At 35.6% G+C, this 14,511-nt stretch overlaps 1 protein-coding gene across 1 annotated transcript in view; it reads left to right on the top strand.

Annotated features, from left to right (window-relative positions):
* Positions 1-14,511, top strand: part of CNTN5 (contactin 5) — a 660,492-nt gene that overhangs the window by 448,477 nt on the left and 197,504 nt on the right. Inside the window, exon 8 of the mRNA XM_062567302.1 lies at positions 13,259-13,354. Within this exon, the coding sequence (XP_062423286.1) occupies positions 13,259-13,354 (96 nt within the window). The remainder of the gene's footprint in view (positions 1-13,258; positions 13,355-14,511) is intronic.

Raw genomic sequence — 14,511 nt, 5'->3', positions numbered from 1 at the left:
GAGCAGTGGCAATGAGCCATGCTGGCTCGCATTCGACATCTTATCCACCAGAACCCCCAGGGCATTCTCTACAAAGCTGCTCCTGAGCTGGTCAGCCCCTAGCCTGTCCTAGCACTTGCAGTTATTCCTACCCTGATGCAGGATTTGGCATGACAATGCATACTCAGGAAACAGGGATAATAACCTCCGTGAACAAATGGTGGATCTGATGAATACTTCTTTTTCTATCCATGATGTCTGATAGCATCTAATAGAATGTAAGGAAGAAGTACAGACAAACGGTCTAGGAGGAATAAGGAGACACTGCTTGAGCATAACCCATCTGGGGTTAGCAGAGCTAAAGCCCTTTCGAGCAGAAACTGTCAAGGGATATCAAGGGCAACAAGAATGACTTCTACAACAAATGCATCTACTGCAAAAGGAATGCTAGGGCAAATGTAGTCCCAGTATTAAATGAGGCAGGGGCTCTGGTGGCAAAGGACACAGAAAAGTCAAAGATACTGAGTGCCGCCTTCACCTCAGTCTTTACTGGTCAGAATGGCCTTCAGGAATCCCAAACCTCTGTGACCAGAAGGGAAGTCTGGAGCAATGAAGTTTTGCCCTTGGTGAAGGCAGATTAGATTAGGGAACAGTTACACAGCCTGGACATACACAAGTCCATTGGCCCTGACAAGATGTGCCGATGAGTGGTGAGGGAGCTGACCAATGTCTTTGCAAAGCCACTCAGTTATCTTTGAAAGGTCATGGCCGATGATCATATTATTTCCAGTCTGTCTTTTCTGACTTTAACCTAAAACCCAGTCATAATTTTCAACATATTGGCACTTTTCCCTACTGAGGTTGTTTTTCTTTGATTTCATACAATATATCCACTACAAAAGCTTGGGGATCCTCTCTTGAGGATAAAAATGTATTATGCATTTGATCTATCCTGCCAAATGCATGCCAAATATTTGAAATGGCTAGACTTACTTTTAATACTTTCCCCCCATGTCCTCTTGCATGTCTGACCCTGTCTGAATAATGGTTGTAAGTGTTTATGATAGCTCACTACAATGAGAGTTCTTAACAGATTTGATGCTTCTGAATTCCTTCTTCTTCAATTAAATGGAGAATTAATCTACTCAGTGCTTCAAGCTTCTCCAGCCCAAATTTTATCTTTCTTTTGCTTCGGCCCAAACTACTCAAATACCTATATTACTGAGCCCAATGTTTTCTGCGACGAATTTTCATCTAAATATAGAATTGTGTTTATGATCAACCATAGCTTTAACGTTTATAAATGTTGTTTATCACATTTAATATCAATTTAGGAGGAAGTACATTTTTACAACAGGACAATACCAAATTCAAGCAAATTACGAGAAAAATGTGTAAGCAAATAGTGGGCAAATTCAGTTGGCTTGTATGAGAGGATCTGCCTCTCCAGATTTTTTTTTTTTTTAACAATTGCATGTTAGATATAGCTGCAGGCTTAGATAACATAGTCTAATATTTGATTATTTGTCATATGTTATTTGGGCAGCAGCCCATACAAGAAGAGAAGCTGACTTGCTATTCTGCCCTGCTGCATTAGTAATACTACCTAATTGCCCATAACTTCCAAACCAACAGCTTTCCCAGTTTTGATTGCACTTAGTTTCCATATCTGAAGTCTTTTCCACAACTAGAGGTGGGATATACTTTGTGGTAAGTTATTTTGCCCTCAAAAGCTGAACTAAAAAAAGAAATAATTATTAGATTGCTTAAAGAAAATGATCCATATTATGTGTTAGATAGACTTACTTCAGGAAACATGGTTTCCATTGATCAGCTGGCAATAATATATAATTACGACAAATGATAAAGGAGTTTAAAAGATCAGATATAATGCCAAGGGATTAGTATCGGATGTACATTCCTAACATAAAGACTGTAATCATTTCTTTGTACAAACATGCTGTTGCATAGTTTTACTAGTAGTCTGCATATTATTACTTACTTATCTATACCTTAATTCAGTTTCTTATATAGATCTATTAGGTGGGATGTCATCTTGATAAGAAGTGAAATAATCTCATCTTTAGAGAAAAGAGTAAGAAGAAAATAAAACATTTAAGATATTGCATGTTAAACCAGCTCTCTAGCATTAACATGCAGGAGGATTAGAAAATTAGTAGCCTAAAAGAGTACACAAAGTATGAGTAACCAAACACTAGTACACAAAGAAAGATATTTAGGAGTGGTAAATGCTCTTTAGAGAGCATTTGAGACAGCTCTTGTCAATCCCTTTGTACATCTTACAAAATCATGAAGACTTCTATCATAGAATCATAGAATCAGTAAGGTTGGAAAGGACCTCTGGAAATCATCCAGTCCAACCTCCCCGCTCAGCAAGATTACCTAGAGCATGTTAGACAGGGTTGCATTCACGCGGGCCTTGAAGATCTCCACAGAAGGAGACTCCACAGCCTCTCTGGGCAGCCTGGTCCAGTGCTCCGTCACTCTCACAGGGAAGAAATTCCCCCTCACGGTCAGGCGGAACTTCCTGTGCTTCAGTTTCTGCCCATTGCCTTTTGTCCTGTCACATGGGACAACTGAAAAGAGTTTGGCCCCATCCCCTTGACACCCTCCCTTCAGGTACTTGCACACATTGATCAGATCCCCCCTCAGTCTTCTCTTCCCCAGGCTGAAGAGGCCCAGCTCTCGCAGCCGTTCCTCATAGGGCAGGTGCTCCAGCCCTCTGATCATCTTTGTAGCCCTGTGCTGGACTCTCTCCAGTAGCTCCATGTCTCTCTTGTCCTGGGGAGACCAGAACTGGTCACAGGACTCGAGATGAGGCCTCCCCAGGGCTGCGGAGAGGGGCAGGATCACCTCCCTCAACCTGCTGGCAACAGTCTTCCCAATGCACCCCAGAAGACCAGTGACCTTCTTGGCCACAAGGGCACATTGCTGGCTCATGGTCAACTTATCATCTACCAGCACTCCCAGGTCCTTCTCTGCAGAGCTGCTCTCCAGCAGGTCAGCCCCCAGCTTGTACTGGTGCCGAGGGTTATTTTTCCCTAGGTGCAGGGCTCTGCACTTGCCTAGCTGAACCTCATGAGGGGAAGCCTTTGAGGCTTTAATTTTATTGATGTGGCAAACAAACAGTTTGTCATTAACTGGCCATACATTTGATCATTAAATGAATGGTCAAATTGCCTTCAAAGGACTTTTTTTTTTAATTCATAGAAAAAGTAAAAATACATAGTAAATCATGGTAATTTAGCTGACTGGTATGACTCTTATTCGATTACATGCTCATATATTGCACCTGCAATATGCAGTGACTCAGATCACCTTGATATAAAGCAGAATATCATGCTACAATACAAACTACCATATCAAAAAATGTTACCTGAATCATGTGAGAACCAGCTGCTATCTAGGAAACATTCTGTGTTTGTAAGGCCTTCATTTCCAGTTGAGCTATTCAGCTAAGGCCAAGGTCTTCCGGATTTACTTCTTAGATGTGTCCAAGGACTTAGTTATCTTGTCACAATTGACTTAGTGGTCATACTGAACACCACAACTCTTAGAGAAGAGCAAATAAATAAATTCTGGAGATTATTACCTTCTTTTCTTTATGACATACTAAAAGCAAAGTATGGAGGCATTTATACACATTAGTCTAGTGGAATGTCAGCACTGTGAAATGACTGGTCTAGAGTGGAGTAAGAATCTGATGCAAAATCACCACAAAATGGTGTCTGCAAGCCTCCAGCTATTACCTCAATCAAAACAGTCATATCATTCTCCTAGATTTAGTTTGGAATTGTAGTTTTCAGGTATTATCCTTATTTTAAGTCCTAGTTCATACATCTAGAACTTGCAGTTTTGAACCAAAACCTGCATTCAAGCAAAGTTTAATTTAATCAGAAAAAAAAGTATTTCAGTTGAAACATTATGAAACACCTCTGTACTACTGCCTTAAAAATGGGTCCCTGAGAGGGCTGACTTCTCTTGAATTTTCTGCAATCTGTAGCACCCCTCATATTGCTGAATACAAACATCCATAGAGTTAGAAATACTTTTATCTGATTTTGTAACTTTAGGTCCCCCTTGTAGTCAGTAAAGAGAAATAATAATTTTTTGTGTAAGAATAATCTCTTGGAAATTATAGACCTAAACGAGATCAAGTGAAACAAGTCATAGGAATACCCATTTCTCTCCATGTAGTATAAAAGAAACAAGATAACTTCAAATGTAGACGTGGAACACATAAAGATTTTGTTAGGTGAGATCAACACCACCCCTTCTGCATCTGGAAAAACTTGCTTCATCATTTGTTAACTGGTTTATATTTTTTTTCTGATAAATTCCACCTTCTCCAAAGCCATATTTGGAACATATGAGACACAGAATCAAAGATCTTTGAGGTCAAATGTTTGCACCATTGTTCTGTACACATAAAAGTTAAGCCATTATGTTGTCTTAGGGAAATTCCACATGAACTTAATGTCTACAAATACCTTTTAAGGGAGGGTGTCAAGAGGATAGGGCCAGATTCTTCTCAGTGGTGCCCAGTGACAGCACAACAGGCAACAGACACAAACTGAAACACATGAAGTTCCACCTGAATATGAGGAAGAACTTCTTTACTGTGAGAGTGACAGAGCACTGGAAGAGGTTGCCTAGAGAGGTTGTGGAGTCTCCTTCTCTGGAGATGTTCAAAACCCGCCTGGACATGATCCTGTGCAATGTGCTCTAGTGACACTGTTTGAGCAGGAGGATTGGACTAGATGATCTCCAGAGGTCCCTTCTAAGCTCAACCATTCTGTGATTCTGTGGTTCTAATTATTAAACATGTATTAAAAATGTTTTATTCTCTCTGAGTTAGCTCAATATCACAAAGAAGATCTTAATGCCTTGCTCACAAAGAATGGTCAGATAATATTTTAGCTCTATTTTACTGCAGATCAGCCTCATATTGGCCACATTACCTATGCAGTGATTTTCAACATATAGGGAGAATGTTAGTCCCTAAGGATTCTGTATGACATCATACAATAAATAGCTGTGTTATGTTATATCGTTATTCATACAAGATTCTAACTGGAATAACTATCTCCAGGCACTGAGTCAAGGAAGTAAATGCTACATCTAGTTTAAGAAAATTATTACAAAGAGGGTGTTGGATGGATATTACAAATGGTGTTTGCAGTATGTCCTTGAATGTTTAGAATGAATTTAATTGGAACAAGAGACTACAAGAGAAAATGAGAAATAGTAAAGAAGTCCTCTTAAATACAAAGGAAAAAGTAACAAGGAAGGATTATAAATTTCATGTTGTAAAAAGCATTTTGCATAGAACATTTATACGGATTAATATACTACTTAGTGCCAGGAAAGTGTATTAAAAAGGAAGCAAATAAAAATGTGTATGTGTGTTTCTCAAGAAGCAGATAATGTAATTCAAAATAATGTGTTTACAAAAATTACATCCAGTGCATATCCATATGCTGTGCATGTCTCTAAATAGTGGCAGTTACTGAGGTATCTAATGTTTATTTTGGTGTTTAAAGGTAGGCACATTTGAAAATCTTACTCTTGCTCGTTACTTTGGGATTTTGGGGTTTTGTTTTGTTTTTGTTTTGTTTTAGCTTTTGTTCCTAGATGAAAGATTATGAATGGAATGCAAGTCTTAGCTTAAGTAAAATATTTCCGCATGGTTGTGCGTTCTTCATTGATATTGTACTATACAGGTTTGAAAGGCAGCTGAGTATGCTGAAATAGCTCTTATAAGAATAGATGAAACCTCACAAACAGAATGATAGAATTTAATCATGACCAGCAACATCTATAACCACAATCATCCCAAATATTACATAGTAAATATGGCAAGTTGAATTATATAGCAGCTCTAGAATTTTCAACATAATTTTGTTACTTGCTATAAGTCCTGCTGAAGTTCATGTGGATTTTATTATCTACAAATTCCTCTCTCTCTTCAAAGATCTGGAAAGAATTAAGCTTTATTGATAGTACTGATGTTATTTATTGATACTATTGAAATTAAGTGGAATGAAATAAAAAATGCTTCCTAATATACAAAAGATTCTCTTCCATGAACTGTTAGATCTCATTAAAAAATGAGTAGATGATCAAACGGAAATTGTTACAGAAGCACAGTAATTTATACTTTGTATAAATGCTATCTATGATCACAGATACTGAATATTTTATTGAAAAGTAAGATTCCATCTAGTAAGTATGGGATATTAAATACATAAAAATTCTATTTTTTTTTGTTTCTATAAAAAGATCAAATTTTTTAAATTAATTATAATAATTACTAATTTATAATTTGTAATCTAATTTATGAAGGCTTACTTAGTCTCAAAAAGGAAAAAAAAGTTATGCTATAACTCAGCATATATTTTTTAGTAAATTGTTTTGTATATTTCTGTCTTCACCGGCATAATTAATTATTATTATAGTTAATTGTATTATATTAGTGTGTATTAGCCGGATTTATGAAGTCATCACTGTACTGTGACAGGTTATGTAAAAAAATACAGTATAAAAAATAAATCTGCTTAGAAGACAAGGGAAAACAGCCAGACATAGACAGCTGGCTGGAGAAATACAAGTAAATGAGGTGATACTTTTAACTGCAGTACAGCATGTACTTTGGAATTGTTATAATATATAAAAACGACATACATAAAAATATGTCATTATGGACATAAAAATAATATTTCATTAGTTAACTATTCCTTTGTATTATATAATTCAGGGCTAATTATCACTGGTGTGTATATCTTACAGTTCATGCTGAAGGCGTGATAGAAAGAATATTCTTTTCCTCTTGCTTTAACATGCCACAAATGTTTCAAAGATTCATTAATCATTTCTTTGCTTCTGAGAAAAAAAAAACAGACAAACAGCAAAAACCTTCTCTGTGGTATCTGACAGAAATTCTGGAAGATATTAATCTAAAACTTATGAACATATTGTGTCTTTTTTTATCTTTTACATTTCAGACAGGAATCTTTAGGATTTCTCCTGTGCCTCATCTCTTGTTGGAGCTCCCTTAAAACATCTGTAAAACTATGTTCTTAGTTTACATAAAATTTTTCCTAAAAATTATCTCCTTGAAAAAATGTTAACAATTTTTCCTTAAAAATCTTTCCTCATTAGGTCTGCTGATGTGCTGTTACACAGGGTAGATACAGGCTTATAACGCTTCATTCTTTCTCTGTATTCCCTATCTTCTGTTGTCTCATATTTCGTATTTACGTAATAAATTCTTTGAGCAAAGAAAAGACCTTTTTCAGGTCATGTCAGACCAATGATCCATGAAGTATTCAAAAGTTTTCTGGTAACAAATAACAACAATATCAATGATAATAAACATGATACATCCTGAAGTACTTGAATCTTGCCTTTATTTTGTCACCTAAAAGTCATATGGTAACATCATTTTTAAAAGTGAAGATTTATATTTCTCCATTAATTATGATGAGATGATTTTTCTATTATCTCAGAAATCTCTTTGTCTAAGCCTCCTTCCACATACTTAGTAGTTAACATTGTCAATACTGAAAATTATTCTTATTTAGGTCCAATGAGTGAATCTAACAATACAGTTCCACCTATTTAATCTTATGTTCCTAGGAAATATGCATATGTCAGTGCAAAATGATGCAGTAATTGCTTTGGGCATCTTGAAATTCCATTTAATTCATCCATCTTAAATGTTCCCTATATAATCATACACGTCATTTTTTCTAATACCTTCTTTTCATTGTTCTATAGCCTGTGTTTTTAGGCTATTAAAAACAACATTTATATTTTCTGCTGTTTAGAGGATACAGTCAAATCATGTCTTTGATTTAGGGTATAATGGAATTTTGAAAAACATGTACTTAATAGAATTCCTTTCCCTGTAAATCTTACCTTTTTAAAGGAGCTACAGTTCAAGGTTCATTTCTTAGTCCTGTTTTTAAAAAATAAGGAAAGGAAGGCTATCTGTTCTGTAATGACAACAAAATGAATATGTTTGCCCTGACAGAAGAATTTTGCTTTGTGTAGAGCCATTTTTACCTCATTAGAAGGAATATTGGCTGTTTTATGCCTCTCTTTGGGTTCCTTCAGCATATGTTGTTTATTTTGAAGACATTTTAAACCACATCATATAACATTCCTTTAAACTCCATGAAAAACTAGCATATAATATAGTATAAACTCACACAACTGGTCTGGCAAAGACATTTTTCTGTATCACTTTGATTTCTACCTAAAGAGTGGAATGGCTCATTTAAGTCACTACTAATGAACTATATCAATCCTTCAACCATTAAAATACTAGATTCCTAGGTAGTAACTGCCCAAAGTCAATGCAAAATCTGTTTGTCCTTCTTTCTTTGCCCCTAGTTTCACAGTAATTATCAGTGGACCGTTGTCTCAGCCACAAAAACTTGTATCTTCTGTGTTTCCCCCATAAAGAATAGAGAGCTGATGAATGTAGAGCATAAACAATCCCTCCTCTACAGAGGTAAAAGGCCAAATAGAGTGCAGGTGAATTGGAAGGCTGGCAGGTAAGAGGCAAAAAGTAAAAGCTCCAGCCTTTTGCATGAATTCTCAAATAGGATAGTGTTTGTGTTCCTCTTATTTTAGTGTGCCTGATTCTCTTTTTTTCTATTCTTATCTCCTGTTGTATCCTAGACTACTGGAAAAATTCTCTCAGATATTGGGCCTTTTCCACCTTTGTTTATTTGTTTCTATATTATTTATTCGTATTTCTGCTGAGGTCTTCTGTCTCCTTGACTGACTTGAGATTTTTCTCATTTATCTTCCATTTCTCCTTTCAACTACTGCAGAAGTGTTTTGTTATCTGTTGGATCTTGATAACCTTGCTGGGGTGAACATCGTACTCTTGTAGCACCCATGCATGTGCAATTGGACAAACTCACATTTCAGCTATTTCAGAAGAACAGGGTCAGCCAGCATGGAGAGCACCAAGCCAGCCTGTCAACATGACCTGCTTTGGGTCATAGATTTGAATGCTTTCCCCAAGCTTATAACTTCTGGTCAAGGTCAAGGAATTATTGGGCTAATTGTAGCTGAACATAGGTAGGACATGCAGAGTGTTGCACCAAACCTGTTGGATTTAACATCTTACATCTTCACTAGCTCTGGAATTTCTCTACTGTTTCCTCTTCACAAGGCAGACCAGCCTTGCATTACAGCTTGTTCTCTAGTGATGCTGCACAACATTTAATCAAAAGATTACTTTTGCATATTTTATTTGCAATAAAGAAGAACGTGCTGCTTCTTTTGCTTGTCTACACTATATACCCTTCACATGCTTTGCAGATACATTGCTAACACTATGTTCACATTAGAAATGGTAACTGACACTTCACCATGCATTTTCAAAGCGGTAAAGGTTGTGGTACATGTTAAAGAATGTGGAAGTCATGAAGCTAAAACCTCAGGCACAGCTTTGAAAATATACGGGAGGTGTTACCATCTTTGCCACTAACACTGAGATAAACATAAATAAATCAGATCTTTCAGGGCATGAAATGAACATCAGCAGAGCACAGAAAGGTGTTTTCTTATTCACTAGCCCTAGACATCATCACAATATGTAGAAAGATTCATTCTGTGTGGGGCAGTCTGGCACAGTGAAAAACAGAGTAACAGATTAATGCTGCACTAGTGACCAGCGTGAGCAGTTCTGGTCTCTACCTCTAAAGCAACTTATGGTCTCTACATCTAATGCTGTATTGTGTTTCTCCTTCATTTTTTATCTATTTTTAGAGTTTTTAAGGTAAAATAATAGGTTTTTAATACCTTCTTAATATATTTTTTCAATATAGACAGATATCAATTGGCTAAGATTCACAGGAAATTTTAAAAATTTTCCTTTCATTAGATTCTTCCATATTGGACTTATTATTTTAATGAGGGGAAACTACACACATCTACACATCTTCTTCCTTTTAAGCTCTACTTTTATTTGCTTTACAACTAAATCCCTGCTTTTACACCTGTTAATCCTTTCTTTCACTCTATGCTAACAAGAAATCCAATGTGTTACTTAGAACTAACATAGAGCCAAAAAGAGATGAAATTCAAAGCTTGTTTTTACCTTCCTTCTTTAGTTTGAAATTAATAGGTTTGAGTAAATAGAAAACTAAGCCACATATAGCCCTTTTATTTATAACCAAAAAAGGATTATTTTTTATTTTTATTTGGAGACATACACATATGCATATTTGTTCATCACAGTGTGAAGATAAAAGTTTCTGTAGCTAATTGAACATTGAATTTACTTGCCTGAGGGGAAAAAATAGAAGTTTGGAAATATGCTTTAGTAAAAATTGTGTTATTTTAAACTTTCACTTCTGCCTTACGAAGTTACTGTTTAGGTGTCACACATTTCCTTTCTTCTGTGTTGACAGGCTTCCAAGTTGTGCATCACAGGAAATAATAACTTAGTAGCAAGGATAAAATCATAAAACTCTATGAGATATCAGGAGTCTACATTCAAATTAAATTATTTTACCCTTCAGGAACAACATTTCAATTATTAGTTTTTCAAGAGAAAATAAAAATATTTTCCAAAATGACAGGTATTTTTTCAAATAACTTGACATTCCAAATTAAGGATTGAATTGAAATATTATTCTCAAACTTGTGCTCAAGTTTATGAAAAATTGCAGATAGAGTTTATGAAAACAAATCTCAAAGACTTTTCTTAATAATATGAAAGATTACTTCCTTGGCCTTCTCTCTATATACATTTTAGAGAACCCGTCCTTACACTAGCAAGTATTTAGACTATTGAACTAATAATATTTTGTTTTGTTCAGCTATTTGATTTTCTGATCCAAATAGTTTGGGGGATTTTTTTTTTCTTTTTATAGTGCATGTAGAAGACTTGAAGTATGGATTTCAGGTAATCTTTGATAAAATACTGATATCAGCAGGAAGACTGCAACATAATTTTTATTTTCCAAATGCTGGGGAGGAAGTGCTACTTATGATAATACCTATTCCAATGTGCATAGAAATTATCTGTATTTCTCATGGAGCGTGGCTATTCTGGTTTCAGAACATCTTCTCAAAGTGTATCAAAGCCCTGGCACATCAATTCAAGTTCTGTCTGCATTTCAGATTCTTCAGTGCAGTTCAGATTCATGCATACAGTGTTGGGCTCCGAAAGCATTTTAGGAGTAAATCAAACTGCACATTTCAGGACACCCCTACAGAAAAGATTTGTCACATTATTTTGGGAAAGAGGGCAGCAAGAACAATATTGAGGAAATTAGTGCTTAAGTGTCACTCTTCTTGTCTGTAAAATTGACCTTGTTTAAAAACGAAAACCCTCTCTTTTAACAGACACTCAGCAATAATCCATTAAACAGGATTATAGTATTCCTAAATTGACTGTACATAAAAGTGAAATCTAAGCATTGGTTTCTTAGATAAGTTTAGAAAAGTATTCTATGTCAGTATATCTGCATCCATTTAGAAAATTAAAAGACTTTGAAAACTTCTCATTGCAGACTGTGATCTCATCCAAATAGAGTGGTCATGCAGGGCTATAACAGCTCTGTACTTTCTAAATATAAAAATAATTACAATGTTACAGAATGTAGTGTTAGGTAGCACTCAGTTGCTAGCATTTTTTTAAGGAAATTGCACTAGATGGTTTTGCAACCCACTGCGGACTTATTTTAAGATGTAATGTAATATTGCTTTAATTATTACCTAGTAACATTTTGTATAATTTGAGAATGGTGCCCTATTGTTTGGTCAAATTCTACTGAATCTCATCTATATTTTTCCTATCTGAACACATCTTTGAAATAAAAACAGTGACATAGCTTTGTCAAAGACAGTACATATCCAGATACATTTAAATTTTAATCTACCTAGGACATCTTGTAAAAATGTTAATAATCAGTTGGAAAGATCTTAAGTCTCTTTTTACTTAAAAAAATATTCACCACTATGAAATTCATGAAAAATCAACTCTTGTATTGCTTGCTTTTGAAAATACTGAATTTCAGTTTTATGTAATATTGAATAGGAAGCAAGATGTGGAGCTCTGGCATCTGACAGAGAACTTTCAGTAGAGTGTAGATAAGAAATTAATAGTCCTGTTCAGTCCATTCAGGTTCCTTGGTGTTACTGACCTCATGCTGACACCCTGGTCTGTGTAAATGAACAGGTACACCTGTAGGTCTTAGAGTGTTCATGTAAGATGCTCCTCCTTGCTCATCCTGTTCATATATTCAGGCTCTTCATTTTTTGTCTGCTCAAGCTTCTATGTCATTTTCAAAGATTTCTTTGGGTACACTTATTTCCAGTAATTTTCCCTTTGATCCACATTAGAAAGAAAAGTTCTGGTCTTCAGACCAGCTCTGAGTGGCCTTTCCTGCACTGAGGAATGGATGGAGTTTTCAATCCGGCGTCAACACTGAGCTCCTGTGTCCATTCTACTGCAGATACCAAGGCTTGAGAATAGCTATCGACCTCAAATGTGAATCTAGATCTAATATTCCCTCTGGAAAACACAGTAATGAGATATTCTGATTGAGAGGCTTTAAGTTACTGCAATGAACTGTTCACAGCAGCACCTTGCAGACTCGTTCAAAAGTTTTTGTACAGAAAGTGGAATATTCCTTATTCACCAATTGAAGAAAACTTATGGAGGCAAGAAATATTTACTCACATTTGGATTATGTTTAAAACACTAGAGAAATCAGAAGGAAAGAGAGTATTTAAGAAAAATAAATTTGCTATGGACCACATCTGATCTTAGAACCAATGCAGCTGACATTCCCCCGTACTCATTGCAAAGTGTTGTGCACTGCATTATCCAGATGACACATTAGTAGTAGTCTTCATCCAGCACATTAGACAAGGTGTTCTCTCCACTTTTATTTATTTTTTCATTGTGCATGAATTGCTTCTATTGGTGAAAGAAATCAACAAACAGAGTATGGTAAAAAGAAACAAAAGCACTATTAAATATCTTTTGTAAATGTATATTGCCTGATGTTTGTCCTTTGACACTATATCTTAGTGCACTGAAAAAGAGTAATAAAGTGCTGACACAAGATGAAAATAGATTGATATTTACAGGCCCTACTATTAAAGATTAAGGCATGAAAATATGAACTGTCAGCTTCACAAGAAGAAAAAGTATAAGTCACAGTAGTAACAATATTTAAAATCTTTTTTTGTATGCATCTAAAATGCTGTGTTCTTTTGACAGATTTGGGGAATTTCAGTGGTCGGACAAGAAGTGCTGTCTCCGTGCGGGAAGGTCAGGGAGTTGTGCTGATGTGCTCTCCTCCACTTCACTCACCAGGTACGGTAGGCTGCAGCTTGTGCCCATCCTGGTCTTCTTCAATATGCTCATTATTTTTGAATGTGTACTTAATTGTGAAACTTCAAAGATGAAACACTCACTGCTCTACTGAGTTTCTTGAGTTCCAAAGGAGCAATTAAAGCTCATATACTATAAATGCCACTGAATAGCAGCAGAATTTCTGTTACAAGATTGCCTTATTCCCCTTATTCCTATTAAAACTGAGTGTAACAGGAATAGTCTCCATGCCACTAGTGTAATATACTGCCTTGAGGTCACAAAAGATTTCTTTAGGAGTTTAGAAACCTTCAAAGATTGCTCCAAATGTCAGTGTTGGGATATAGATATAGAATACAAATTGACTTTTGTTTTTAGTAGCACAGCCATGATTTTGGTTGATTCTCCTCGCTGTATAGCTTAGTTTCCAGTACAACAGCATCATCGCTAGAAGTCAGAGATACCATAAATCCCATGAATGCTTGTGAATTTCAAAGGAAAATGTAGACATTCCAGAAAGGAGTTTTTTTGTTTGTTTTTTTGCTTTTCAAAATGCCAATTTCTGCAGCTAAATGTCTTTATATTTGCATATAAGTAAATATATCTTTATATTTGCATACCATATAGTAGCTGGAGACACTCTGGCAGATGGAATATTCTGTTTATCTATAGACACAATAGAGCCAGACCTTCTCCTCTTTGGGAAATCTGCATTGAGGTGATTTTTTTGTTCCTTCAAATTTGAGCCCAGAAAAAAAAAATCACATTGCAGAAGAAAGAACTAGAAAACAAGATCTTCTCTGAGTTTCTTTCAGGAAAATGTGTTTTGTTTCTATTTATTCTGGAATTATTCTTATCAATGCAATTAATACTTGTTATTTTCTGGCTATCTTTCTACTTTCATCTTTTCTGAGAACATCCATTTGATATTATTGGCTCTATAATCTATTTCAGATTTTGACACTACAATTCATGTGATGGAATTGAGTGTATGATATTAATACTTGGTTATAATAAGTCAAAATTTGGGGAGGAAAAAAGAGGTAGGCAGAAGTGAGAGATGGTTTCAACACCTGACCTGAATATGATTTTTCCAGACAGAGAGTTTAAGGATAGATAGGCATCATATTGCTGTAGTCTTACACTTTTTAATAGCTGTC

Source organism: Rhea pennata, chromosome 1 (genome assembly GCF_028389875.1).
Source record: "Rhea pennata isolate bPtePen1 chromosome 1, bPtePen1.pri, whole genome shotgun sequence".
Classification (NCBI taxonomy): domain Eukaryota; kingdom Metazoa; phylum Chordata; class Aves; order Rheiformes; family Rheidae; genus Rhea; species Rhea pennata.
The sequence above is the reverse complement of the archived record's forward strand: the minus strand, read 5'-3'. Positions and strand labels throughout refer to the sequence as shown.